Below are 27,951 nucleotides of genomic sequence, written 5' to 3' on the forward strand. Positions count from 1 at the left end.
CGTCAGAAGGTAGCCCATCGTGTCTGTTTTCAAGCCTGAAACACTAAAGCTTTAATATGCTGAGTGCCATAAAAAGCCTTTGTATATTTAATCAGTCTTGAATCGTGCTAGGAGCGTGCAGAACTACAGCTCTGGGAACGATTTCTTCGACTGCTGTAGCCTTGTCGCCAGTTATTGAGTGTGCACTAGGGGCAGCGTTGCCTTTTGAAAAATAAACGCCAAGCATTACCTAACTGCGTTTTGGCGCGGCCATCGAATCTCATAGATGGGCGCTGATTTACAAAGAACACGAACTATTCGCCATTACATGTAGGCAGCATAATTCAAGGGAGTGACTTCTCATTGCTTGGAAGCAACGTGCTCAGCAAAGTTAGGGCAGTGACACTGAATACTAGAAATGAGAGCTTTAGTGACGATACATGTCGGCTGGTAAAGTTTCACTTTAAACACTAGCACTCATTTCTCCCCTGGCAGAAAAATTTGCATGTATACATTTCTCTTGCTTCCCTTCAGGTAGAGTGTACTAGAACTACACTGTACTTTAGGGGCCGGTGAGCCTGGCGCAGGCCCAGTATCTTACTCGTATCTCGCGCTTATAATTGCGCCCCTACGGATGACTGGTAGTTATTGTTGCGTTGTGATACCATACCACAAACGTGAATGAACGTGAAGGAGTTGATGCCAGTAGTGATAATCCAGCGACTCGCATCAGAATGTACAAAACAGACAACCTACAGGCACAGATAGTGTGCAGTACAGCGCTAGTGAACGCGTGTTGCATGCGCCGGCAATTCTTGTTAGAGTTCTCGCGTTCTGAGAAATTGATTATGGTGCACTATGCTCTGAACAAGACCGAAGTTTATTCCTTCATCACTAGTCGATTGACCACTCGAGATTATCTGTGGTACGAGGCTCTGCTGTTCGCGCCGGCGCAAGTGCTGCTAATATGAATGAACGTACTAGTGAGAACAGTGTATATGTGGCATATCTATGCTGTGCGGTGAAATATTTTGCACAATTTCGAATATATTTACGTAAAAGGAAATGATGGCTGCATGCTTGCAAACAACGAAAGACACCTTGCCACAACGCGATTGTTTCAGGGGGAAGAGCGACAAAAATCTACGAGGAAAAAAACGAAAAAAAAAATTGAGAACATTGCGTGTTTTTGTGCATATTTAAGTTGTCTAGGGCATATACGTAGCGAACAATTAAGGTTTTTCTATGTGAGTAGGTATGGTCTGCTCCCAGGTGAATTTTCGATTGAGACGAACTGAACATTTCTCAACAATGATTACCTTGCCCTCGCAGATTGCATGATAAAACCTCTACGATTAAGGCACTTCATTGCTATCAAAAGTTGCAGTGCAACAGTATTGTTAACCAAGGTTGTAGGAAAATCTGCCTGAAAAATAACGCGTGCGAAGTCGTATTCGCAATGTGCAGCATAGCTTACAAAAAAAAATTATTGCATATCGCAAGCACGCTTGAATACACACAGTAAAGTAAAAACATGTTGACTAAAAGCTATCACAGTGTCAGGGCTGCTTGACATATAGAGCTTAACATAAAAATCATTCTCATAGGCGGGAAGTCACAAACATCGACTGTAAGAATTTATTTGCTCAGCAAAGTAAGCAAAACCAAAATGTAATTATAAATGTACAAAAACCTGCTGCATATACCTCGCATTCATTTCTTGCTGTAAGCGGAGCTGTGCTTGACTTGTGAAACGCACTACGTCCCGACGAGAACTATGCCACATACGCCTAACAGAGATTAATGATGCCTTCTTTGATTGGGCGGGTCATTACAATGATGCATTTTCGAAGAACTAGTCCATTCAATGGTGCGACGAGAGTCCGTTTCTCCAAACGATCACTGTACCCGTCGTTTGCTGTATTTTACAGAGATTATTTTTACTTGCTCTCATCACAAGTATACACTTGGAGAGAGGGGGGGGAGGAGAGTGTGATGACTTTGATATACATGTACACAATCTGCTCAAACTACTGCCGATAGTTAGGTCACAGAAAAGAGCTGATCCCTGTGTCTCCCCCCTCCCCCCCCCCCCCCTTCAAAAAGATTTCTGAATACGCCCTTGTTATAAATTTTAGTGTCCCAGCAGGAATCGAGCCCTAGCATTCTGCGTGGCAATGAAGCCACGCAGAATGCTAGGGCTACCACAAAGCCACACCAGACCTCGGATGTACTTTTCAAATAGATTCTAATGTTTCCAGTACGGGATATCTGATTTTGTAAACATTACTCATGTACTCCTGTGATACAGCCGTCATGTCGGGTTAACGTAAATTGTAGTCGGGTGCCATCCGCTGAAGTTGATTAGTGTAGCAGTGTTGAGGGCTATCATCCTCGCATGCACCAGTGCAAACACCTGTGCTTCATATCAGCTTACCGCCTCTGGTGTTGCTCATGTCCATCTTGCTGTTGGCATCATTGTGCAACTGTGGACTATTGCTAATCTGAAATATATGTGGCTATTTAACATGTGTGCGTGGATTTGTACATATATTTAGTGCCACTTCATAACATCTCGCTCAAGGAAAAACAAAAAACAAATTCATCTTCCATCCGGATGCTTTGCATAACATCGATTCCCAATGTAGGTGGGATGTACAAAATTTTTTTCCATTGTCTTTTCTTTTTCTTATTAAGATTTTGCAACCAAAAAGTAAACATCCCTGTGCCTTTCTCCCCAAACTTCAACACTCAATTCAGTTGCTATTGAAGTCATTGTTCAGGCCCTCACCATGCATTTAGTGAACAGCTTTCTAAGGGCTTGATCTTATTCACAACCATATGATGAGAGGGATTATGAATGACACCAGTTGAAATGTTATTGTAGAAATAAGGTAAAGTGCAATTAAAACAAATAAGTTCATTACGAGTGGGAGGCAAGTCCTGCATCTTTGCCGTGATAGTGCTAAGCTTTAAGAAAATCACATTTTGTGAAAGAAAGTATAAATTTAAAGGCTAATTTTCTTTGTTAGACATAATATTAATTGGAATAAACAGACAATGATGCCAAGTAAATGACTATTGGAGATGCTATTACATGTTATTGTAATGCCGGTGAATATAAACAAAAAAAGAGTGAACAAATAAAATAAATGACAACGGCAGAGTCTGAACTTGAGACCTTCAAATAACCCGTCCGATGCTCTACCAATGATCTACCCTCCATCCGCCTTATAGGGTATGTGTGTGCATTTGAAGCAGCACCGCCTGTTGCCATTATGAAACACTATTTTTGACCATTGGCGTCACATAGTACGTGACCTTATTACGAGCTGGCAGCTGACCAATAATTCCTTGTACACTACCTGAAGGCATAAAGTCTGCCAGAACAAGACCCTCGCTATGAATGAAAGAAAAAAGTGTAATTTTAGGGGCTCGTTTTCTTTATATTGGCATCATTGTTTGCTAGTTTTCGTTACTATTCAGGTAATTTCGTGCTAGATATGTCCGTGTAAGATAAGCGATTCGTGCAAGACATGTAATAATGAAGCCCAAGTATAGCATTGTTAGCCTGGCCACACCTCTGAAGGTGATTTAAGACACTTCACAGAACAATCGATGAAGTCTTTGTCATGACAACTAAAAACACGTAGGATAGAAGGAAGAACAGAGGAAGGCTGTTGTAGAAATGATGACGCTATTAATGGTGAGTGAAAATCTGCAAATAAACTTGTGCAACGAAAAAAAAAAAACACTGCATCTTTGCCATTACACTGCTAATCTGAAAGAAAATTGCATGCTTATGATGAATATCTACACAGGAAGTTCTGTGCAAGATTAAGTTAAAGAGAAAAGAAAAAGGATGACTAATTTTATGTCTGGTGGTCCCACACTACCGATCCCCACAGGGTGGGTGCCCTATGAACTTCGTTCTGCCGAGCACCAGTGTGGAAGTGCGATATTCAACCAGCAGGCGCCTGGCAGCAGCAGTGGCAATTTTTCATGGGTGCCTTCTGTGCATGCGCACCAAAACACTCTCGACGCTTTCCCTAAACATGTTTTGTGGCCCGTGGCCTCCGAAACCTGTCGGTGCACCATCTCGGAGGCCATCGATGCAAAGGAAGGCACAAGCTCCCATGCTGCTGCGGCGACCGGAAACACGCCGAATTTCGTTTTGGTGCTCGCTGCTAGGGAAGCCCTACTTATCGTAAAAAAGGTCGATTCTCTGCCTCCCACGGCGGATCCTCAGCTATTTCACCAAAGCTGTAGTGAGTTGAGGCATGCCCAGGGGCCTCTGCAGCGCTTTATGGAGCTGTCTTTCGAGACGAGTTCGCCTAAACGACTGAGTGCCAGGTTGGTGTACTCTTCTATCCATTGGCGAAAATGCGGTGGGTTCTTGGTTGGCACTGGGAAGCGAACATGGTCATTTCCGCATTAGAAGTGGACATTCAAACTATGCAGCCATCGCTGCAATGGGTCAGTAACCAGGCCACACTAAGAAAAGTGATGCTGCCACTTCACTGAAACATCCATCACATTGACAAAAAAAACAAAACACAAACACACATAGGCCAGCACCGATTTCGTGAGCACCAATTTTATTGACTCTCGACACTAGGATTTTGCATTTTTTACAGAGCACACTACACCAGCCTATGTACAGAAAGCAATTGGCAATGAGGATGAGCACTCGCGTGCAAATAAATATTTCTAAACACCCGCTGTGGCGGCAGTGTTCTACGAAAGAAATGCCCGACCTCTGCCGTGTTTGGCACCGGAGGCCGCAGTTGCCTTTGCGTCTCTAAGTGCATCTATGCCTTGAAGTGAACGTCAATAAAACATCGTCGGCCACCGGGTTTAGTGACCTTGTCGTAGCACAGCCGAGTGGCGTGCTTATGGAAGTTGTTCTCGACATCCCATGGTTTTTCGGTACCTTCCTCTCGGGTGGTGGGGAGGATTGTGCTACGTAGCCCTCTCGTGCAAAGCCAAGGCCACTTTCCCACAATGCCTCATTGCCTCAATTGGAATCAAGTGACTCAAATGAATTTTACTAAACCGACCGACACACACACCACACAGCGCATGCCCACACTTTAAACCCACACACTTTATGCATCTACAACCTTGGCTTTTCATTAAAAGCTCTTGCAGTGATGTATAGCTAATCAATCGTTCAGTTATGTATTCTGCTTGGCACTTTTTTCTGTACATGTTAGACCCTACATCTCAATTGGTTCCTCAATTAGCATGTTAAACATAGCAAGATAACTAATATTTGTCATAAATAAATTAGCATGTTAAACATAGCATGATAACTCTAACATTTGCAATAATTAATGTTGTCTATTTATAGTTCACATGCCTGATGGCTAGTTATCTGAAGTCTACTCACAGAGTAGGTTTCTTTTTTATTTTGGATACGAAATTGTCAGGATCTCCTATGACGTCTTCCAAGGGGAGATCATCGCCTTGCTCAAAAATTTTTGCAAGAGCGCATGCATACAACTCAATGCTTTTAAAAATTTACAGACAACATGTAGCTTTTAGCATTTGAAATGCAGCTCGCAGTCGGCTTGTCAAAAACTGCAATAATGTTCCTTACTCAAAACTTGGTATTGCCATTGGGCTATAGCTGTTTAACTGGCACATTTGATTTTGTAGAAAATGAGTGCTCGCTTCGATCTAGCTGGCTGCTTAAGACTGACCTTGAATAACTTGCCACCTGATGATACTGAAACAATACTCCTAGTTGGGCTATTTTGCACTACACTTTCAGTAAAATTGATGGAACTGAAATTAACTGCATGTTGAGCTGTTTCGCTAACACAACTTCCCGTCCTTTTGAGCAATGTAAATTAAAAAAAAAAACTGCATTACTGAAGAAGCAAGGACGTGTGCAGACTTGTGCATTTCTAAATAATCACGTGTGATGTACTTGAATGTGTGTGAACGGCTAGTTCGATTGTCAACTTAAGGCAATGCAAGCCGTGTTAGAAAGTCAACTCGACATTCTTGGAAAAAGAAGACTACTGGGCAGGGCTTTTTCTTTTCAAGAGCCATTTGCAACATATAGAGAAGCCAGACCCTTACAAGTCAACTCAGGTTGCCAGGAACAGTGCCAGCAACAACATCATGTCATTCACTGGGAATTGTAATGTCAACAATACAGGCACGATAGCTGCGGTTTCACGGTTAGGTTCAAATAGCAACTGGTTGCATATATTCAGGATGTTTCAAACATGCTGTGCGAATTTTTGCAACAAAAAAAGGTATTGGCAGGTATTTAAAGTCCGCAGTTGTGCACTTTTGGAACAAATGGCTTGAGAATCAGTCATTGCAACATGTCCCAACGATACCTAGCGAACAATCGTAATTAAACTACAACACATTAAACAAATTGAGCGCATGATCGCATGATGGGTGGAAGGACAATTTGTCTATGAAAATTGGTTAAATTATTTCCCACTGATAGATTTATTAATACAGAACAGTGATATCAGCCAATGGAAGTTAAAAGATATCACTGATTTGAATGAACTCTCCTCCGAGCAGTTAGCTACCAGTCAGATCTTCACTGAATATCAGATGAACCTTGGTTAGCATAGCAACATAACTGGTGTAGTCTGTGACAACACGCTAAGAGGCGAGAAAGGTTTCGCCTTCAGCCCTGTTAAAACACACAAGGTGAGTTTCAATTGGGCAACTGCTGAAACAATGAAAAACTCTGCTGACAACAAGTAACAAAGATTTGACTTCATTCAAACAAAAAAATCCTGTCTAAAGTTTACTGAGCAGATGTTTTACAACATCTGTATTCAAACACACATTTGCATACAGGTTTTTTTTTTTTCTGAACGCTGGAGCTCTCGGTTCATGCTTTGTCTTGAAAAACACTGAAGTGCAATGCAAAATCGATTACTTTAATATAAGCATTGTTTGGAACCTATTTAACTTAGAAATCACAGTAATTGGTTGGCTAACGACAGTGATAATTCAAGAATTTTCACGTCGACACCGAAGCACCGGTAAGCCAGGGTGTGGATTTTGATTGATCGTTTTGAATTCCCGCTGGCTTGGCGATGGCGAACCCGAAGGAGGGGTCCGAGGAGTGTAATTTTTCGCACGCTCACGATAAGTGTTTATGTTACCCTGAAAGTCAAATAGAGTATTTGGGGTATCTTTTTGCGACGCAACAATTATCGTCATTTGGCTACCTGCAGTTTCCTTTCTCACAAAACTGTGCCCACTGCATTCTTATCAGAAGCGCTATGTCACAGTGATATCTGCACATTTACATTACATTTACCTTAAGTTAATGCACATTTGCATAACGATTACTTCTAATAACATCGCCTATACTATCCTCCACATCATTGTCTGTTAGTTTGCATTAATATTGTGTCTAACAGAGAAAAACGAACCCTCAAATTTAGACTACTTTCCTTGATATCTGCACGGCGTTCATGATTGATTGGGAAGAACTGGGCATGCGGTGGCATTGTGAGGAAAGCACACAAGATAGACGAGTATTATTGTTCAGAGGAAGAAAGATTCCCCAAATACACCTTCTTTGGTTTAAAGTGTACTGTACACACAGATTGAAATGCCACATCAGAACTTTTAGTAAAATGACTGCAACGTACAACTGCTCAAGATACCATGTCACGTCTCTACGAATCTGGCCACTAAAGGCAATGCTCACTATGACGCAAATGGTCATGTGTTTTGCTTCGCATTTCTTAGCCCTAAATACTTGCGTTTCATTCCGTGAGCACTCTAAAAATTACATGCTCTCGGGCACAAACACATTGGCACGCATAACACCTTCAACAGTGAAATCCTCGGAACACCTTCGAGTACCGGCTAAATAAAAATTCTTTAAGCTGGAAAGTATTGCCTTTGGGTGTTTCAGGATACAGTGTATTCAATACTCAATAAAAATTAACTATTTCCATCTTCGTTCTCACGCTTTTTTTGGTTCACCAGGCGCTACAAGTTAAAACGGTGGTGGCTTTGTTGGCACTGTGTAAATCAAACTAATCCAGCTGTAAAAATTTTTTCTCTTTTGTGCCTTTTTAAGGGATACCAGACAGTAGGAACAAGAGGCAACATAGTGTAGTTATCTGATAAGACAACACTCGTGAACTGCACTGAGAAAAAAAACAGAAACAGATGTGCGGTGTATGTCGTAGAGTAACGCTGTTGGGCAGCTTCTCGGAAGACACACCAAAAAACCTGTACGTGCTCGAGCACCTACACAGTGAACAGTACCAGAACAAAACACGACCTGGGCACTCAAAGAACTACACAGTGCTTGCGTGAGCGAAGCCTTTCATTTGCAGAAGGTTTGGAAAGTGCAATGCACGTGCAAATGAGCCATACCGGAACGACAATCACGTAGCAGAAATGTATTTGCAGTTTTTCTGCGAACTACTAGGGTGCTTGGAGTGGGAAAGCATTTCCAAGTGCAGTGTGATTCACGACTTGTGGAACAGGAAACGGCAATGTCACTCACGGAACTAGCTATGCCAATGGATAGGGTAGAGACTGGCCCACTGAATTGTTGAATGATGCCGAAGTTTGATAGCCCTGCATTGATCATTTGAACAGTGTATGCGATTCATTTGCATCTATCACCCTTACGTGATGTTTGGTTTGAATCTTGACATATACCAATTAGCCCAATTAATTACCTTTACTAACAAATTTTGGCAAGACAAAACAAAACTCACTAAAGTTAGGCTTCTTATAGTTGTGCTAAACCACAAATGTAAAGACTAAGCTTTTCACGCTACGGCTCTGAGGAATTGTAAATAAAGAGCAGGAGGCTGTAAAGAAACTGTTAAATAACAACCGGTGCCTCTAAGCTCCTAATCAGATCTCACTGGTCCAGATAAGGCCAAAAGCACAAAAGAAATTATTTCATTGCTGTATTTCCTATACGTTTTCCGTAAAACAAATGGCACAAACAATAGCACACGCTAGAGCAATGTCCATACAGAGACATCGTTCATTCGCCCGCAGCGAAGCTGCATTTCTTTCAGCTTGTTCAATTTTAACCGGATGGGTTCAGCGATACGCAGAAAAGACGCGAAGAATTAAAATACTAAAAACAATGCACCCACTCATCTTGCTGTGCTGGGAAACGAGTAAAACCGCCAATGACTGGCACGCGGGTCGGGCAGGACAACTAATTGACATAGGATGACAATGGGTGCGTAGAGAGAAAGAAAAAGCCGACAACGCCGAGAGAGCCGGCGAATTCACAGGTATCCCGGGCAGAGGAGCAGATCCCAGTTAACGTTGGTACGAAACACGTCGCCCTGCAGCCACTGCTGGTAGTGCAGCTTGAACTCGGGGCTCAGCTCGACGTCGCGCCCGAGCACAGAAAGGAAGCTGTTGTCTACGGGTTGGAAGTCGTTAACCAGGTCTTGCTGCTGCTGCTGCTGCTGGGTCGAGGAGGAGGGCCTGTCGTAGCGGCGGGTGTGGAAGTTGTTGATGTTCGCCTGGAGCGAGAACTCTTCGGCTTGGAAGTCCCATGGGCGCGCGTCGAGGTCTGGAAAAAAAAAAGTGAGTTGCTAGGCACATAGGTTGCAGTTGTTTGGTGGAGTAATATCTGCGCTGTTAAAGGTGTCACTAGGAAATCGTGAACACTTACAGTAAATTGCCAGACTACACTCGATGAATACCTTTCTTGGGAGTACTGGGGAAGCTACAGAACCCTAATGAATGCCTGATACGACGCCAAAAGATACACTTGAACCTCGATATAACGAACATGGATATAACAAAATATTGGTTATAACGAAGTAAATGAAAAACAGTTTTGCACTATAGTGTTAGGAATAAACCTTTTATAACAAATTTTTGGATATAACAAACTTGCTTTTGTGTAAGATGTAACTTTATTATAATGAGGTTTGAGTGTAGTAAAGAAGTTTACTGGTAATTTTCTCATTTGCCTTGCCGAAATAAATACCCTATTATTTATCACGTGGCTCGGGTGTGGGATGTTGTAGGTAAAATACAGTTGTCAATTTGCAAAAAAGCATTCCTTTTCTTTCAGTTTTTTTTTTTAAAAAGCCCCACCTCACCTGTTCGCCCATGTAAATACAACACCTATGACACAAGGAGATCAGTATGCAGCCGCAAAGGCATTGTTTAGTTCTCTGAGAAAAATATCCTCCAAATATGACACTAAAATGCACACTGAACCATAGGAACATTTCTCCCATCAGAATTATTTGTTTATGTAATGTTATAAACGCATTAGTAGTGCAAGCGAGCAAAAGCGAGATCAATTGCAAGCTGCCGTACTACTTGCGGAGCACCGTGAATGTGCGACGGCCCTGCGTCCGTGTGCATTGCTCCTTGTCGAAGATAAGTTGTCAAAAACTGTAACGAAGATCACTCTGTTTTAGCGGAATGGCTCCTGCGTGAGCACCCAAACAAGGCAGAATATCAGGAAAAAATGGCGACCTGAACTTGAATGCACGAAATATCCTTGAGCAGAGAGGTTGTCACTGAAGCCAACCGACAAGTGGCCTACTCCTCTTCGAAGTTTAGTTGTTGCCACGAAGAACACGAAACAGCATTTTACGCGGGCACAGTGCTAATGAATCGAAGCGTGATAATTCAGAATTGAGCAATGCATATATATGTTTTCACTTAATGGCGGAATATTGGTCCGTGCGCATACATCAGAGCCAGCATTACCTTTCGTGGGCGAATTTGTAATGGTGAAACACAGCTAATTGGGAGCTAGAGTGTATACAGGTCGGTTGTCACACATCATGTCGCTTTTAGATTCTCATTAAGCACTGTACATGATGCTGTTGAAGCAATCTTGACAAAGCTGTAGGGCTGGCACAATTGATTCTGTCATTGACATATGAAGCGAATAGTGCCTGCTGAGGTGTGGCTACGAAGCTAATAGTACGAACACGTAGTCTCGGAGACTGTTCAGTGCACCACTGGTACTAGCCGATCTCAGAGGTCGTGCACAAACGCTGTGCCCTTTTTCAATACGATTGGCTCTGCCTAATTGCTGGATAGCTTTCATCGCAGTGATCCATCCCCACTACAGTTTCAGTACTGAAACTAACCACTTTTGTGGGCTTCCTCTTTCACAGCAGCTATCTTTAACAATCGCAGTACTAGTAATATAAGAGAACGGACCATTTCCATAAGCCCAGTCATCGTTGAGGCGGTGCCTGACTTTTTGGTAGATGGCCGACATGGTCTTCATGTTGGACTTTCGCCACTGGCGACCCAGGTACTTGGTCTGCATCTTGAGCAGCTTGAGCACGTACAGCTGCAGGGTCGCATGGCGAACTTTCAGTGCCCGCTTCAGGATGGGCGCCGACTTGAACACCACCAGCATCTGCAGGGAAGATAAAAGTTGCGCGCAGTTGTGCCAGGCACGAGTGAAGAGAAGACAGCAAATCAAGCACCTACCATCGCGTGCCTAATTTACCTTAAAGGGGTGCGTTATGCCAAGTGTCACGCTTGTTAATTTTTGTTAATGCACTGATTCAAGCTCTACAAGCATAATAGACTGATATACGACAATGACGATAAGAACCTTGACATAGGGGCCAGTTTTGGCAAAAGCGCCAGACACATGGTAATCATCAAATACTAATTACACATAAATGCGGGTGAAAGTGGCTGTATGGAGGCTTGAAACGTCGCTGTGTGAATGTTTAAAATACAACAACATTAAATATATATAAATGTGATGGGGTGTCCCCACGCTACATGCATAAAATAGATGGTGCTGTGATTATAAGCTCATACTACGTGCCGACCTGACAGTTATAGCGCTTTGCAGCTGGTGCTCATACCTCAACCGGCTCCTTCAGAGCAATGATTGGGGGGAGGGGGGTCTTGTTTTGTAAATGATACAATTAGAACAGTAGCTTCTGAGCAAAGGTCACGCAGTGGAACATACAACCTGCCGAAACTCCTTGTCATTTGAAAAAGCAAAAACATCAACTTCCTATTGAAAGAGTGGGAAAGAAAGCACTATGAGATGAAGAGGAATATCTAGCTGGCAAGTAGCTTGACAAGTGAAACTTATAACCATTGACAACCACTTTTTATGGCAGTACTGGTTTTCTTTAGTGGTGTGGAAAGTTTACTGGTCAGAGTGTTTAATCAGGATAAACTGGGCAACGTCGTGAGAAATTTATAATTAGAATTACTTGATCTGCGGTGACGAAGTCATGGACTCAACACATGCTGGTGTTGCGTAACCCACACACGCAGACAGAGCGACAGCTGTGTGTCTGTGGGCTACGACTTGACACATACCACTAATTGCTGTGAAGGTAGCCCCGCTTCTCGTTGTCAACTTGTTTCACTACACAAGCAGCACAGGATACAGCCGGGATGAATAGCAGCGTACATGGCACTCTAACCACAGGCACCAATTCTGGTGCACGTAATAGCACCCGACTACACTCAGTAATCGGATAACTCAACAGGGAAACGCAAAGGCTCTTTCGCTAGTGTGCGCAACTTGCCATGTTTTTTTTTTTTTTCAGACTATTTAATGAAATTTAAGAACATATTCTACTCGAATTGCTGATAGGCTTGCAAGCGTCACTGTAATTTCTGGTCGTTTCATTTACACTGGGATCGCAAAACACACGTACGGCAGTTGTTGGTCGCTGAGTGTAGTAGAGAAGTTTACTTTTCATTCTCTCATTTGTCTTGCAGAAATTAATCCCCCTTTATTTATCACGTGTCTCGGGTGTAGGAGGTTTTAGGTAACATACAGTTATTTGTATGACAACTGCGCATGGTAACTGGCAATGTGCGAAAGCGACATGACCAGACGACTGACCATGATACGTGAGTGCTTCCACTTGGTCAGCTTGTTGAGCACTCGCAGGAGGTTGATGCAGGAGAACATGTTGCGCCAGCAGTACGGCTGCTGCTCACCGATCTCCTGCAACAGAGATTGCACAAGGAGATGTTAGGGGACCGAAGCGTTTAATCGGATTTCAAAAGTTGAGGAGAACGAGTACGAACCAGCGTCTCTGCCGTCAACTCTGGCTGTTCCCCGATTACGCATGCTGCAAAGTCAATCACGGACACCCTGCTCGAGGAATTTAACAAGAAAAACAAGAAGGTAAAGGTGATGATCAGCACGGTATTACAGTGAAGCCGTACATGGCTAAGCAAAAACGAAATTTGTCCATCCTACATAACCAAGAACTCGTAGTGTGTATGTGCCATGAAAATTAGGCAAGCCCCACTATTCACCACTGGTTTCGCTTAAAATGAAGAGCATGTGCAAACGAAAAAATAATAGAAGAAAAGAAGCACGTCACTGGCTGCGCCTTTATTAAAAGTGTTGTCAATATTGTCTTAACCTCGCAAAAAGTTATATTGAGAAGTGCACAGTACGTAATGGGAAGGCAATCTGGTGGCAATCTGGTTATGCAACTGTTCAACCATCGAGACAATGACAAAAAGTTGGAGTTGTTAGATTAAAGAAGCATTGAGGTGCAATGTAGGGTCATCACCAGATGTTTCTGACTTTTTCGGTACATCTACCACCTCATAATATTTCACTGCTATGATGCACAAAGATCATTACGCATATTGTTTTTATGCTTCTTAATGGCCTCAACAATGAAAAAAAAAAAAAAACTTGCGAAGCTTTGAACTTGAGAGACTTCAATTGAGGAGCTTGAGAAGAAATTAGGAAACAAAAATGCCATTCTAGAGAGAGCGAAAACAAGGAAGACACTGGAGACGCACGTGTTCTTGGCCGCAATGTAGGAGTTGATGTTCTGGTTGAAGAATTTCAGCACCAGGGGAATGCAGTTGGCAAACATGAGCTGCTGGCCCATGTACTCGAACTGGAGTACGTGGTTGATCTTGAGGTGTTTCAGAAGGAGAAGCAGGATGGCTGAGATGGCCTTGATGATGATCTCCTTGTGACGGTTCACGTCTATGCCCAGCTTCATCGATTGCAGGACGGTGATGCTGTGGAAAGCATTTAGGCAAAAATTTTCAGGCTGAACCAGTTATTGTTGTTTTCCACGTATATGCGAGACTGTTGTTGGATTGTAACTGAATGAAGACGATACTCATGTTAGAGGTAAATAGCTAACATTAGCTAACACTCATGATCATCTAGCCAACATAAGCCTGGACTAGCTTACATTTGCCGGTACTGTTAAGCCAATATTAACAATGGTTTAGCCAGCAACACACACTTGCTATCATTAGCTTATACTATTACTTAACATTGCAGGCCAGCACGCCACCGCTCATTATTCACAAACCATAATAAATATAGGTTGGAAAGACTGACTGCCCCGTTCTTTGGAAAAGAGCACTGCAGTGCAGCATCAGGGCAAATCAAAGTGATGAGAGATGTTTTCAATATAACTATGGTAAAGTGCTGGACTGTTTCGCCAGATTTACAAGAATATTTTAAAGAACCATTTGATAGAGACTGCACCAATTTGACCGCTTGTGCTTGCTACATTATGGCTTGATCGTGCTAAGCACTTGATCTTATTTGTCGTCTTTATCTGTGCGTTTGGTAAATATTGGCTGGTGCGAACAAGAGGTACTGGAACTCTTACGGCATTTCTTCAGGTAGCACGTCAGACATGATGTTCACCGATTCCGTCTTGGCCTTTGAGGTCGGCGCCGCCGCGAGAAGAATTTTCAGCAGTGCGATCTGGGCGGGAGACAAGAGCACAAGGCCATGAGGAACTCTCAGAACTGTTTGCACACCTAGTTATGGTTTATGCAGTTGAGCATTATATTACAGTGAATGTCCGTACAAAGAACTTATGGATGTGACAAAAAAAAAAAAACAAAACAAAAGAGAAAATGCACTCCACTAGCTTGTACACAGTCAAGCCGATGGAGCTACAAGTGTTGAAGATTGGGCGAGTTGGTTCGTCGTACTTGAACTGGAGCTACAAGTTTTTAAACATATGAATAACAAGACTGTTCAGCTTCTAGATGTGGCTTGCATCGTTAGTTAATAAGTTAATCTAGCAGTAATCTGACACCAATGGCAGACTACTAACAATAACTGCAGGCTTCCAAAACAATGACATGATTATGAGAGATGCCGTAGTGGAGGTCCCCAGAAATTTTGACCACATGGGGTTTAATGTGCGCCTAAATCTAAGCACATAGGCCTCGAGCCTTTTTGCCTCCATTAAAGACGTGGACACTGCGGCCGGGATTCGACCCTGCGACCTCCTGGTTAGCAGCCGGGCAACATAACCACTAGACCACTGTGGTGGGTAATGGCAGACTAGGGCCGGATCACGGTGTTAGAAGTAATAATGTTTGTTACAAGTTACATGAATGAAAAAGTAACAATCGGCGGTACGCTGAAACCTCCATTAACGAAGCGGATGTGAAAAATATTGCTTATAACGAAGCAAATGTAGAATACTGCTGCAATAGTGTTGAAAACATACTTTTATAACAAATTTTCGGATATAACAAACTTATTTTCATGTAAGATACAACTTTGTTGCAATGAAGTTTGGGTGTAACACATTTTCAGTGATCAGTTACTGCCCGAAACTGGGCATAAACACCTATCACAAACTTCTGACAAAAAAAAAAATACATGGGGACCTTATAAAGCTTACCATATACTGTGGCATGCTGGGTAGCATGGCTTGGTACAGGATTTCAGTCGGAGTAAGCGGTATTTCGTGTTCCTTCTAAAAAAAAAAAAAGGAAAGTAAGAGATAATGATAGGGAACTGAGCCACTGGTGCTGCATTAAACGGTGCATCACTAGAGTCGCTAATGCATTTCCACTCACCATTGACAGCGGATGCTTTGCGATGGCCTCTTCTTTCTTCATTTGAACCTCGGCCAGTGAAGTGTACATGTGCTGTTCAAAAATAAAAATTGAAAAGGGATCCCAAATTGCACGAACACAGCGCACGCTCAAAATCCTACAATTACTCGTGCGCGTACAAACGAAGAGCTTCAAACATTTTTACAAAGAAATATGCGGACCTGCGAACCTCAAAAAAATTGGTAGCATACTTGAAGTTAAACAAAGTTAAAGGTGGGTTCCAAATATCTAAATATATTGTGTAGTTCGAGACGATTAGCTTTTTTTAAAGCTCATAGTCTCGAATGTCTGAAGCATTCCTGTAGGAATGCACTAGACATTACATTCCAGACAAATCAATTCTGAATGTATCTGAAAAAATAAAGAGATTTGAATTTGAATAACGAATTTTAGGATATAAAAACTTAATTTCATGTAAGCTGCAACTTAGGTTAATAAGGTTTGAGCGTAATCTACTCTCAGTAATGAGCTGCAGCTAGGTTGCCAGATGACTGCCTTGATGTCGCCAGAAATAATTGTAATTAATAGCAACACTATTGCACGGCCACCTCTCAAGTATTATCTAGTGAGCCTGTCTCTACCGTGCATTGTTCACGAATGCTGCTCATGCTCAGAGTCCGTGACTTGAGTTGTTAGTTAGGCTGACGGTCGAGCCTTATGCCTGTACTCAACAAATGCCTTTACAGCACCTACAGTTGCGAGAAGCATTACTGCACCTGTTTGAGCACTCGCAGCCCCTCGTGTATGGGCTCTGGCAGGCCTGCCAAAGAGGTCTGGTCGTCGGGCAGCTGGTAGCCAACAAACTTGAGCCGCGTCGCGTCCAGGAACTCCTTGATGTCCTTGGGTCGCACCTTAGGCACCCAGGGCAGCCCCAGGGCCGCACTGGCCTGCGAGAGAACCGAGGGAAAGCCACCGGTGTCCTCGCCTGGTGGCTGTTCGTTCGTGGCGGAGACGGTCGACTGCAGGGGTGGCAGCTGCCCGCTTCGGCTTGCGCTGTCTCCCGGTGCCGGTGTTGCCGGCCGCATGGTGGGTTCCGACGATTCGGGGTCCTCAGGTAAACCGGGGCTTTGGGGTTCCTGAGCGGGATTATTCTAGGCTATCTCGGTCTACCCTGTGGTACCACCGTCGTAGTCACAGTAGTCATACAGGTCACGTAACCAGAGAGAGCAGTGAACAAAGAACTAATTAAAATGAAATATTGATGACGATGATTATGCTAAATTATGATAATGCACGCAATGAGATTATGCTGTCTTAGTCTACCTTCAAATACGCTCATGTATACTTTGAGCTTCACTATCCGACGGTTTTTGCAACATGGAACGAGCTAAAAAACATTTTTTTATTACCAATGCCGCATTTTATCTAAAAACATTATGAAGCAGGATTTCTCAGAAAAAACTGTCTAGGAAAACACCATGTTGAAATTTAACATGAATTTCATTTAACGATGAAGATGTACAGGTGAGCAGCACACAAATACTAAACCAGCCAAGTTAGACCCAGTTTTTCTGTTAAAATGGCAATTAGCTTTAAAATGAACTTTGTTTGCTGAGATTCTCCAGAACTGGATGGGGAGGGGGGAAATGCAAAAACAGAGCAAAGTGAAGTGCCATCTTGGAGCTTCGCCTTCCTTTCGTTTCTGTACCCCTTTTTCAAGAAGTGAAACAATCTCAGCACCAACACGCCCCTCAAGAAGTCCTTTTGGACTTCTTAAATTTCATCAAACCTCACAGGGTATCTTTCCTTTCAAAGCACCATTCCAGAATGCAACAGTCTATCAGACAACTATGTCTGAACGAGTCGTAGCTCATTAGTTTTTAAAACACCTGCTAAACAATCATTACAAACTAAAATAGTGCCTAAAATAGTTCACTTTTCAAAGAAATCTACAGCCTGACTCCTGCATGCACAGCTTTTGCGATTTTGCCCTGGTTCCCCTTCTTGACTATCAGCATTTCCGCCTCTACATTTTACCCGAAAAATATTAAGGATGATGATGATTATCTAGAGCGAAATTATATCTCTGCCTACACACTCACCATCTCTGAAAACCTACTCCACTCACCAGGGGCATCGATTGTCGCTCCTCCATGTCTCGGAGTTCCTCGTCGGCACTCGAGTCCCCGTCCAGGTCTTGAAAGTCATCCATGCTGCTCTGCTTCACCAGGCTTTGCTGCTAGGGAAGAGCAGACGACATTCATGAGCAGACGTTGCCCCTTCGCAAGGACATATGCACAGATGCATTGTATGCAGGCCGGCAGCCCTCCCTCGCTTCTAGGAAATTCAGATGGAGGGGGGTGTTTTACTAAGAACAAGTAGTAAATATATGAGTTTTCCAAAGCCTTCAACAGGTGCACCCTCCTCCTCAAAAAAAAAAAAAAAATTCCTGGCTACAGGTCTAATTTTGTGGCAACAAATACAAACTACAGCCCACATGGGGGCTTTTCCTCCTCACAGGCTTCTGAAGAGCTGATTTACCGTATACTAGCGAAAGGGCGGCAAGCCTGAAGGTATGAGCTGAGAGAGCATTGGAGTGTTGTCACATCTTGTTTCAATACTGGCATAGAGCTTTTGTGTTTCTCTTTACTATGGATGTTTAGCCATCTTCAGTTAATTTCGATTTGTTAGACTGTCCTTCAGCAAAACTTAGATCGATGTCTGTAGAAAAAAATTATTTCAATTCATCGTGGCGTTGTATTTTATGTTTTTTTCTGGATATTGTGTATTACTTTTATTCCACACAAGTCACATGTTTCTGCTTGTTAGTTGACCCTTTATTTTTGCTGCTGGTCACACTCCATACATTACATTGGCCTGCTCTCTAGTCAAGCCACTTATGTGGAGCTTTTTCTTTCGTTTTTTTTTTTCCTCCATGTGTAAGATATACAGTGGTAATAAAGATTCAACTTGATATTTGGAAGAAGCTATCCTCAGCTGTCAAACGTGTAAATCTATGCTCTGGAACCGACCCTGTGAAATCCCAACTGGCCGAAACATGAGTGCATTTAGCTGACGTGTGGGCAAGCATCATGCAGCTGCTTGACGTTTTTGTCAATGTACTATTCAAGGTCACCAAGTTCCACTGCTGTCACTCGAAGAGGTTCGCATCAGACATTCACGAGAACGCAGACTGGATTGTTCAACAGAGCACTGATCCAACAAGTCTGTGTGTGGATTCTGAATGCTTGATGTTTTGCATAACGTCACATCATTGTGAAAAAGTTTCAAGCTAACAAGAACCGAATGGGAAGGGTGCCTGTGAGACAGACTTGTCAAGTAGCAGAAGGAGCAAGAGCGATCACAGATGTCTGTAAATGAAGTACGTGTGATCACTGGGCACTGTTAGTTACAGCAGTCTCAGCAACAGCATGAAGTCTTAGCCGAAAGATACAGATTTGGCTCGTGTAAGAGCCACACCCCCGGAATATTGCGGCAAATAAGTGCGGCACTTACTCGAGTACAGTTGCACCCCTTTATGAGAAGCATGTACTGGGAAGCAATTCTTGTCTTTCATATGAGATACCTCTTATAAGCAGGCTACCACATATGTATTTTCTTATTAACACCTATATCAATGTAGGCACACTAGTGTGTCCCTTACCTGTTTGTTTCTTTCATCAGTGTCTCTTGAAAGCGTTTCGACTGTATATACCATACAACATTTAGTGTTTCTATGTTTAGAAACGTTTATTAGCTTGCATTTGCACTGAAACTTGGAGCCATACTTTTTTGCAGACTAGTTGGTTCATACTTGAAAAATTGAATTGCAGAAAAAGTATTGCTTCAACATATTTCCAGTTCTGCGGACTCTTTCCTACGTTACCACTGCGCTCTTTCCTGTCTTCCTTGTTTTCCTTCAAGTTTGTGCAGCAATTCAATTTTTCGAATGGAGCTACACCTTGGAGCCCTCCAAGTTGACTCGAATCGCAGAGTAACTGCGCTCAAAAGGCTCTGATGGAGTGTCTGAATGCAGGATCAAGATTTCTTGTTTGGACACATAGGGAAGTTTTCTCCAAAGAAAACTGCAGTCGAATCTCTATGCCATCCTGCACATTTTTATTTATATTCTCCACCAATCTCAATTGAAAATAATGCATTTCCACACCTTAGATATGATCATATTTTTAGACCAAAACTGGATAATACGACTGCCAATGTCGTTCCTAGTTGACATATCTAAACATACTATGCTTTTTTTCTTCGATACACAAGCTTGAGCCGTGTTCAACAAGCCATGATCTGCACGCAGCAGAGCCGCTTAAGTTATAGCAGTGTTGATTCTGTGCCAAAAAAATTGCTGCCAACAGAGTGTGATGGACTTGGTACATTTTGATGCGCTTCGTAGCATTTTCCAGAATGCAGTGTGAAAAAAGCAGCTTCTATTATCGACTTTCGGAAGAATTTTTTGCTGGATGTTGGAAATAAGAGTGCAGTGCACATTGAGCAACTACTTCAATGCTGCTCAATAAAAGTAAGTTGCTGATGGAATATGCATGCTTTACTCCTTTTTTCGAACCGCTTTAGTTAATGCAATTTTTCCATATAACGTTTTATTTTGCAGTTCCTGTGACAAATGTATCAAAAAGATGCGGGTTTTCTTTGTAGCACCTTTGTGCTATGGGCAGGTACATTAGAACTTTTTTTACTGCACCATTCCCCACTTTGGGGACTTCTGAAGGAGCAACTTTTAAACATTGTTGAACGCATATTAATTTGTAAAACCGACGAAAATATATGGGAAATGTCGGCATGTCAATGAATACGGACCCGCTTGAAGGGCCGGCTGGTCTTTCGTTGCTGCTGGGCTTCGATGAGGTCGGCGGCCGAGCTTGGCGGCGAGGAGGCGCGCATGGTGCGCGCCACCTCCACCGTATCCTCGGGCGCAGGAGGCAGCTGGTGAGCCTCCCGGTACTGGGCCTTCAGTGCCCGCAGCTGCGGCGTTCCACCTAGGGAAACCTGCATGCGCGCAGCATTGATTTGAAACTATCATAAAAACCACACCATGAAGACTGACGAACAGTGAAGCTGTAAGCATGCAATTGTACGTGATTGGTTAGCAAGACAATGCAGTGTCATTAATAAACTCATAGACTTGAAATATGCGTGCTTCGTTTTATTTATTTCATCGTTTACTTTCGCAAATCAGTCCCAGGATCGAATCCTGGCTGCGGGAGCTGCATTTTGATGGAAGCATTATGCTAGAAAAGGTGAACTTATATTTATGAGTATGTCAAATAAACCCACAAGATAAAAGTTTGTGGATCCCTCCATCCAGGTTTCAATATGTAAAACCTGAACAGTTATTACTATTCACTACACCCTCTGATCACGCTACCTGTGTGATGCTTACTACTGCTAATACTACTACTAAATAATAGGCACAACTTACACTAAGACAGCTTACCTTTATTACAACAGTCATTATTATCACCATAGTTTTACATTTTTTATTGACTCCCCCTCCACCCCTTGGTTAAGTGACCAGTGGCAAAAAGCTAGTTCCTTTCTTTTTCAGCGAAAACTGTTCTGAGATCACAACTCCGGTCACGCGCAGCGCCGTAGTTGTCTGTCCCTCGCTGCCGGTGTCCGTAACCATATTGTGAGAAATCAGCAAAAAAAACAAACCCTACCATCAGTGACACTGTAGGGCTCGAACCCGGGTCCGCTGGGTGCCAGCCCAGTATTTTACCACTGAGCCACGCCGGTGCTTGGGACTTGTTGGCAAACTTGCCTTAGGCAGGCTTGATGTCAGGAAAGGAGTCGTGTTAACATGACTTTTAAAGCGTTTTCAAAGAGCGAAAGAACAACCAGTCGTCGCACAATGCGAATAGTGTAAGGAGTGGGTCGTCCAAAGCTCCAACCCACAACAAAAGCTTGTTTTTGTTCAGCTATTAACTATGGCGCATGCCCACTTCAGGCATAATCCCTCATCGTCGTCAGCCACTGCATGAATAATTGGCACAAAATTCCTCGCAATAGCTTAGCAGATACCACGCTTCTCAGAAGAATGACAAAAACTAGCATAACAAATGCGGGCCTACTACCTAAAATTTTTATTATTAATGCCGTAGTGGATATCAAGCAAGTGTGCTTGCAGCAGTTACCCAATCAGTGTTTAGAAAAGGCTCTGAAAGGCCGCCCTTTTAGCTTTCGCTGTGACTGTGCTGAGCCTTCCGTGCAGGCCTGGCGTTACTTTTTTTCTTCTGATCTTATTTTCCTTTGGTTCGTTATTGATACACCAGTTAAAAACAACAAATGCTTCCTTTGCTTCATATGTACGGCTACGTATGACAAACATTGGCCCCTCCATCAATGCGCATTCTGCTTGTTCACTAAAAGAAGGAGAGAACTGACCAGAATGGTTTTCCAGAGCAACAGCAGGACCTTTTTGATCGGGAAGTGGGGAGTGGCACCACTGCTAAACTTTATGATCATCTGGAACAGGGTGACGGCCAGCAGCTCTTCGCCCAGCAAAGGCAGGGCTGCGGAAAAAAGCACAGAGGCCATGCAATCAATGCGTTTGGTTGCATGTTGCAAGAAAGCCAACAGCGCTGAGAGAATAACAGTCGCGACCCCCATCGTAGTGAATGCACCAAAGAAGGAAACTCGATGTTCATTCAGAATGAAACGGACAACCAATGTACAGTCACCTAAAAATGAAACGTGAACAGAAAATGACAAAGTGCACTAGGTTTTGCAGTTCATAACTCAAGAACACTGTCTCACATCGCTAATTAAATGGTTTGCAAATATGATGTGCACTTCAAGTTGAGTATGCAAACAAAATGATGCTATGTAATGCATACTGGTCGTAATAATAATGAAATAATGTATTTCACTTAACTTCTACTTCTTCGTATTTTATTCGCTCATGGGAGTACCTGTTAAGTTTAGCTAGAACTGTCAGTAAAGCCCTCTTGTTCCCTAACTTCGTGACTCCTTAAAACACAGCTTTACTGCTCGTCCTGTTCTTAAACTTTATATTATTTGTATAGATTGGTTACTCAATAAAGGTCTACGTGGATATGCATCCAATTTGACACACATTCGTTTTTTTCACTGCAAACCCCTTGAAACACGGCTGCTGTGATTGGGAAGCAAACTCGCAATGTACTTTAAGGATCTCAGTAAATGGTAATCTGTTTAACAGAACTACTGCTTAAATGGAACAAGTGTCTCTGATATGATTGGTCTCGTACTTGTCTTCTTCACCCCTACTCATCTCACAGTAAATGAAACTCCCGCTAAATGACACATATTTTCCCTGTCCCTTCAGGTTTTGTTTAACGAGAGTCTACTTAGTGCTTAGCAGCAACTTGCTGAAAACCACCAACAAGCTGCACAACAACAAAGCATGTCGGCATGTGCCGCGGAAAAGGCTATCGCAGACTCGTCTCACCCAGTTCACTGGCGAAGTTGGCGCGATCTCGCTTCATGTCATCGGTGTCGGCCTCGGCGGAGACGCGCATCACTTCGACGAATATGTACAGGACGCTCAGGATCGCTCGCAGGTCCGTACTGTCGCCCAGCGATACAGATGGTTTTCTTAGGGCAGACGTGGCAGCTGAGCTGTTCCTATAATGAAGGGAAAACCAGACCAAGAGTGCATTAGAAAAAAAAAAATTGGCCGCGTATTTGCATGCTTTGCTCCGAATTACATTGAAAGTCTTCTGCCGGAGCTTGTGCAGAACCTGGGGCCACTGCCAGGAAGCAGCACCATATCGCCAACAGAGGGCTTTTTCATGCATAGTGTCACATTTTTAGCGCAGCATAATAAACACTAGGGTATTTTGAATTCTGTATCTATGTATTTTATAGTAAAGGAATGCACCACCTAATACTTAAATATTGACGTTGTGCCTCAGACGTGCGTAATATTTGCTTTTTGATTGACAGCACTCACAAGTACAAACGCACCCGCCAGTTCAAGATGGCTGGGTGTTCAGCAAGTGCTTAAACTTTTGGCCGGGTGGCTGAATCGAGTGACTAATGGAGAGACAGACAGAAAGACAAACAACAGCAAAATTTATGCCATCACAAGTAACTCAAGATAGACTATTGTCTTTATAAACCAGAGTTATTCACTCTCAGCCAATTCACTGGTGAATGACCATTTGAAGGGTCTGGAAAAAAAAATTCTTATTCCGAAAGAACAGCATAAGACTGATGAAGAATGGGAACGCCAGAAGCTATGGGACAGGCATTAACTAGCAACTCGAGCACGAGTAGCCCCTAACCGAGTCTTGAGCCTTTCCCAATGTTTGTTATATGTTTTTGTTCTGAAACTACATAGTCAAGCATCGGCCACTTGTGTACACCACTTTTTGCATCACTTCTTTAGTTTTCTGTCCTTATCTGTCTTGTGCTGTTACTCAACAATAGAAAGCCTAATTAACTCCCCTAAATTTCAATTCTGTGAAACACACATTATATAGCAGATTACTTTGATTTAAAACAAAATCGTCCCTTGTAAACAGAACACTTCTACACCATCAATAAAACATTGTGGCTGCACTGAGAAGCCAATAGCCAATGCCTAGTGGCATAAACTAAATGCTTGGATCTAATGTTGCCCTAACACACCAATCACTGTCTAAGTCACATTCAATTAAAAAAATTTCTTTGTAAGTATGAGCCACATCAGGCCTTCTTTTTTTGTTTTTCTGGTGAGAAGGCACCCTATGCATGAACCATATGCTAAAACAACTGTGGGACGAAAACTGATTAATACAGAATAGGCGTCAAGATTACAGTCGTTTTGCAGATCAGTATTGTTATGTTTCACAAAGCATGAGGAGAAATATCCCTCCAAAATCACCCATGTATGAGATATGGGAATACAGAAAAAGGATTTCTTTCAAATGTCAATGCGGGCTGACACTGTGTTCAACACCATTCCACCCCTTTCAATCTTCCTTACTAACTGTGCCAGCCCTTGCATAGACTACATTCCTTGATTGCAGCCCGCTAGCTGAGGTGAGCATCAGACCTCTGCTATATCGAATGCAGTGATGAGATTATCTTCTAAGGCCACACACAATTTTCAGCTTTATAAAATAGGTCATTGATAAGAAGCGATTGGAATGTTATTATCACTTAGATGGCAGCATTATTTCTTGTCGTTTAGCTGTTTAGCCACTCTGCTGGAATACCTCGCAGAGAAAAGCAGGCAACAGGTGAACAAGCAAACATGCAACCTCAGCTGTTGACAGCAAAAACATTTATGTGTGCACTGGACCACTATGCTCAAAATGGCCCGCGGACCAAGAGAGGTTGATTAATATTTAGAGATCACGATGTGCACTCCTATCACGATGATGAAAATATGTGCCTTGTTTTTTGAAGGCGTTAGTGAGGTGTAGCCGACAAATTCCCCGACTCACTCGATTTCCATGTTCAGCAACTGAAGAAAGACGTGGAAGAAGCCGTGTCGATACAGGAGAAAAACGTTCTGCCGTGCCCTTAGCGGCTGTTCCTCAAGTGTGGTGCACTCCCCAAAGGCTCCCTGCATGATGTAGAGGATGGAGCGCACGGCCTGCATCCGCGAAGCACGTGGGCTGACTTCCACGCCATCCATCAGTCGCAGTGCTATGTCCTGTCGGGTTGTTTCGTCAAGTGTGTGCCATTTTGGTTCAAATCCTGAAACCAGTCAACATGCGGCGATGTGGAAAAAAAAGGGGGGGGGGGGGAGCTTTAATCAAAAGGACAGTTCGAAGTGAACAGATCTTTCAGCCACATCGCGCCCAATCAGGGGATCTCTGTTTGAACGTAAAACAAGTCTGTAGGACCACCTATCTTTTGATCCAAATTATTTCACATATCATGAATACACAAAATACACCAATAATCTAAACATATATTTAATCCTACTAGCTGAGTCATTGATTTAACCTTGCACTGCTTAATCCGTGTACAAATAATTGAAGTACAGTTGCTTTGCTAATATAACAGAAAAAAGTTCTGCTAGGTGATATTCGGTCATTGCTTTTAGAGGATTTTTTAGCATAAATTGGCCTGGCTCATGCAGTGTTTAATAATGCTTGCTGTTTATTCATTTACATTTACAGTTCCTACAGTGTAGTAATGACTTTGTTTTGAAAAATGTTGTGACATGTTTGTTATGTATGATGTTGTTTGTTATTTATACACCCACACACGTTTGAAATGTAGTTTGTCATCTACGAACCCACGCCTATAACCGCAGGATATTTTTACATGTTTGCAATTTATGAACCCGTACCTATAACCAACTCACTTCACCCCCTATACCCAAACCCATCGCTATAAGTTAGCTCGGGCCGCTGTGTGAATAAACATATGACATAAGTTGGAGGCGATAAGTGTTCAGATAACGTTGAAAAAGGTATGCTGCTAAATCTGTCGTTTCAGCAAGGAAACACGCTTTGTTGAAACGACTACTTCAGCGACATTTTTTTGTTCTACAGCCTCTCAGCACACAAACACAAGTGGTAGTTGTTTACTTACTGGCTGACCTGGCGTGTTGGCTACTGCACACCAGTCGCCGCTTGGGTTAGACGAATGAACGAAACTACTTTGAAAAGGGTTTCGTCCAGGATTTTCACGGAATCTTACCCCAGCTGGCGAAACCAACGTAGTCATCATGCACGGCTTGCGGCGGCTGGTACGTACCATATTCCTTCATTGTATCTTCGAACGCTTTCTTGTTGAGAAAAAACTCGGCCTCTTCCGTGTACGTGTATAGCTCTGAAAAGGGAACACGGCGTTGCGGTTTGAAACAGTGTGCGAAAGTGAGCGACAGCCTCGCCGGCGGCACGAGAGACTTACCTGCGATTTCATTTTCGTGCGAATCGGCGTCATCATAAACAAACTCCAGATCGGGCGAATCCCCGGACTGCTGAAAACAGTAGTTGTCTATCTGAATTTGAGATGCAACGACGAAAAACGTTAGCTCGCTGCGGGAAACTCACTACGGCGTGCGGCGAACTACGATTTATTTTGGTCATTTATCTGCTCAATGCCGGGCTACCATAACCGCGCTGGTGGAAAACGATAAGCCGTGAGGCTAAAAACGTAGCATTATTGAGTCGAAACACTCAGGAACACAAGAAGCAAGCAGCTAGGCGATTTTAGAACGACGAAACATCTCAACCTCGGGTTGCAAATGTCAACTTTAGCGTAGGCCTTCGTGTGCTGTACTGCTGACAGCTGCAACGGGACTAACGCAGCGCAATCAAGAAACGGCAGAACTTCAATGAAAAGCAACCGAAAAATTCTCACCTCCATTATGTTTACTAGGTTTCAACTGCATCAACGTAGGACACAAGGAAATCCAAACAAAACTGATCGCTCCAAGATGATGCACGGAAACTAGCACACAGATGCAACGGAAGCGGAACAGGCAAAACGAAACGAAATCATATCCATACAAACAGCCAGACTGGTAGCCAATTCAGGCCGTTTGCTTGGCCACACAAGAAGCCAACTATTAAAGACCATGGTGTGCGTGACGTCATTGGTTGGCATCCTGCATGGCATCCTGCGTTTTCACAAGTTTCTTCTCTTCAGCATGCGAGACCCTTGAAGCGAAACTAGCGAAACATTCCCTCGTGCATTGCGGCGTGCGCTGAGCCGTCGCTGCGAAGTTCTCAAATAATGTTGATATCGAAAGCAGGCGTCTGTCGTGCCCGTGAAGTCGTGCCATCGCGATGAAAAGACGGCAACACATCGTTTCCTGGAAGAAGGGGACAACGAAACAGTTAAACATGAACGAAAAAAAAAAAAAAAAAACGTCGGGCCTGTGCGGAAAGCGCCGCACAGTCACAGCGAAAGGTGGAAGAGCGCCACTTCTTGAGCACGTTGGAAACTCTCCTGGGGCTACTAATAGAAGTGCGCTTGCAAGGTACCGCTACTACATTTATTGATTCGGTGGCTGATGATGAATAACTATGACCGAGTCCTTTGTAATGGGTTGGAACCATTCGACGGCCCTCTCGTAATTCAATGCATATTGTATGGCACACCTTGTTGTTATTCTTCTCTTCTACCACGTTATTTTACTCTTCTACTGCGCATGTTAACGCTGTTCCTTCCCGACATTATGCTTGTAATAGGGCAGCATTATGCTTG

General features: G+C 43.1%; 1 protein-coding gene across 5 annotated transcripts; it reads right to left on the reverse strand.

The window, feature by feature from the left end:
- Window positions 1-4,560: 4,560 nt before the first annotated feature.
- On the reverse strand, window positions 4,561-27,239 carry Strip (striatin interacting protein). 5 transcript variants are annotated; one of them, XM_075873667.1, is made up of 17 exons: window positions 27,103-27,239; window positions 26,650-26,716; window positions 26,494-26,568; window positions 25,227-25,482; window positions 23,243-23,418; window positions 22,198-22,325; window positions 20,611-20,799; window positions 17,909-18,019; window positions 16,557-16,916; window positions 15,802-15,873; window positions 15,624-15,698; window positions 14,589-14,686; window positions 13,753-13,980; window positions 13,018-13,084; window positions 12,830-12,934; window positions 11,158-11,362; window positions 4,561-9,535 (listed from the first exon to the last, which is right to left on the reverse strand). In XM_075873667.1, the coding sequence occupies exons 1-17, from the start codon at window positions 27,106-27,108 to the stop codon at window positions 9,243-9,245; spliced, it is 2,511 nt and encodes an 836-aa protein (XP_075729782.1). In that variant the 5' UTR covers window positions 27,109-27,239; the 3' UTR covers window positions 4,561-9,242. The 5 variants fall into 5 exon arrangements, with proteins under 5 accessions (XP_075729782.1, XP_075729780.1, XP_075729779.1 ...); XM_075873665.1 differs by having other exon boundaries at window positions 17,909-18,016; window positions 26,650-26,740; window positions 27,103-27,218; XM_075873664.1 differs by having other exon boundaries at window positions 26,650-26,740; window positions 27,103-27,218.
- Window positions 27,240-27,951: the final 712 nt, after the last annotated feature.

This window comes from Rhipicephalus microplus, chromosome 9 (genome assembly GCF_043290135.1).
Source record: "Rhipicephalus microplus isolate Deutch F79 chromosome 9, USDA_Rmic, whole genome shotgun sequence".
Taxonomy (NCBI): domain Eukaryota; kingdom Metazoa; phylum Arthropoda; class Arachnida; order Ixodida; family Ixodidae; genus Rhipicephalus; species Rhipicephalus microplus.

What these genes read in the sequence shown, in the direction of transcription:
- Strip (XM_075873664.1), bottom strand. An exon ending in TTGCTGAACATGGAAATCGA is followed by an intron (nt 23,419 to 25,226) that starts GTGAGTCGGGGA and finishes CCTTCATTATAG; the next exon opens with GAACAGCTCAGCTGCCACGT. An exon ending in CCAGCCGGCCCTTCAAGCGG is followed by an intron (nt 18,020 to 20,610) that starts GTCCGTATTCAT and finishes GCTCTTCCCTAG; the next exon opens with CAGCAAAGCCTGGTGAAGCA.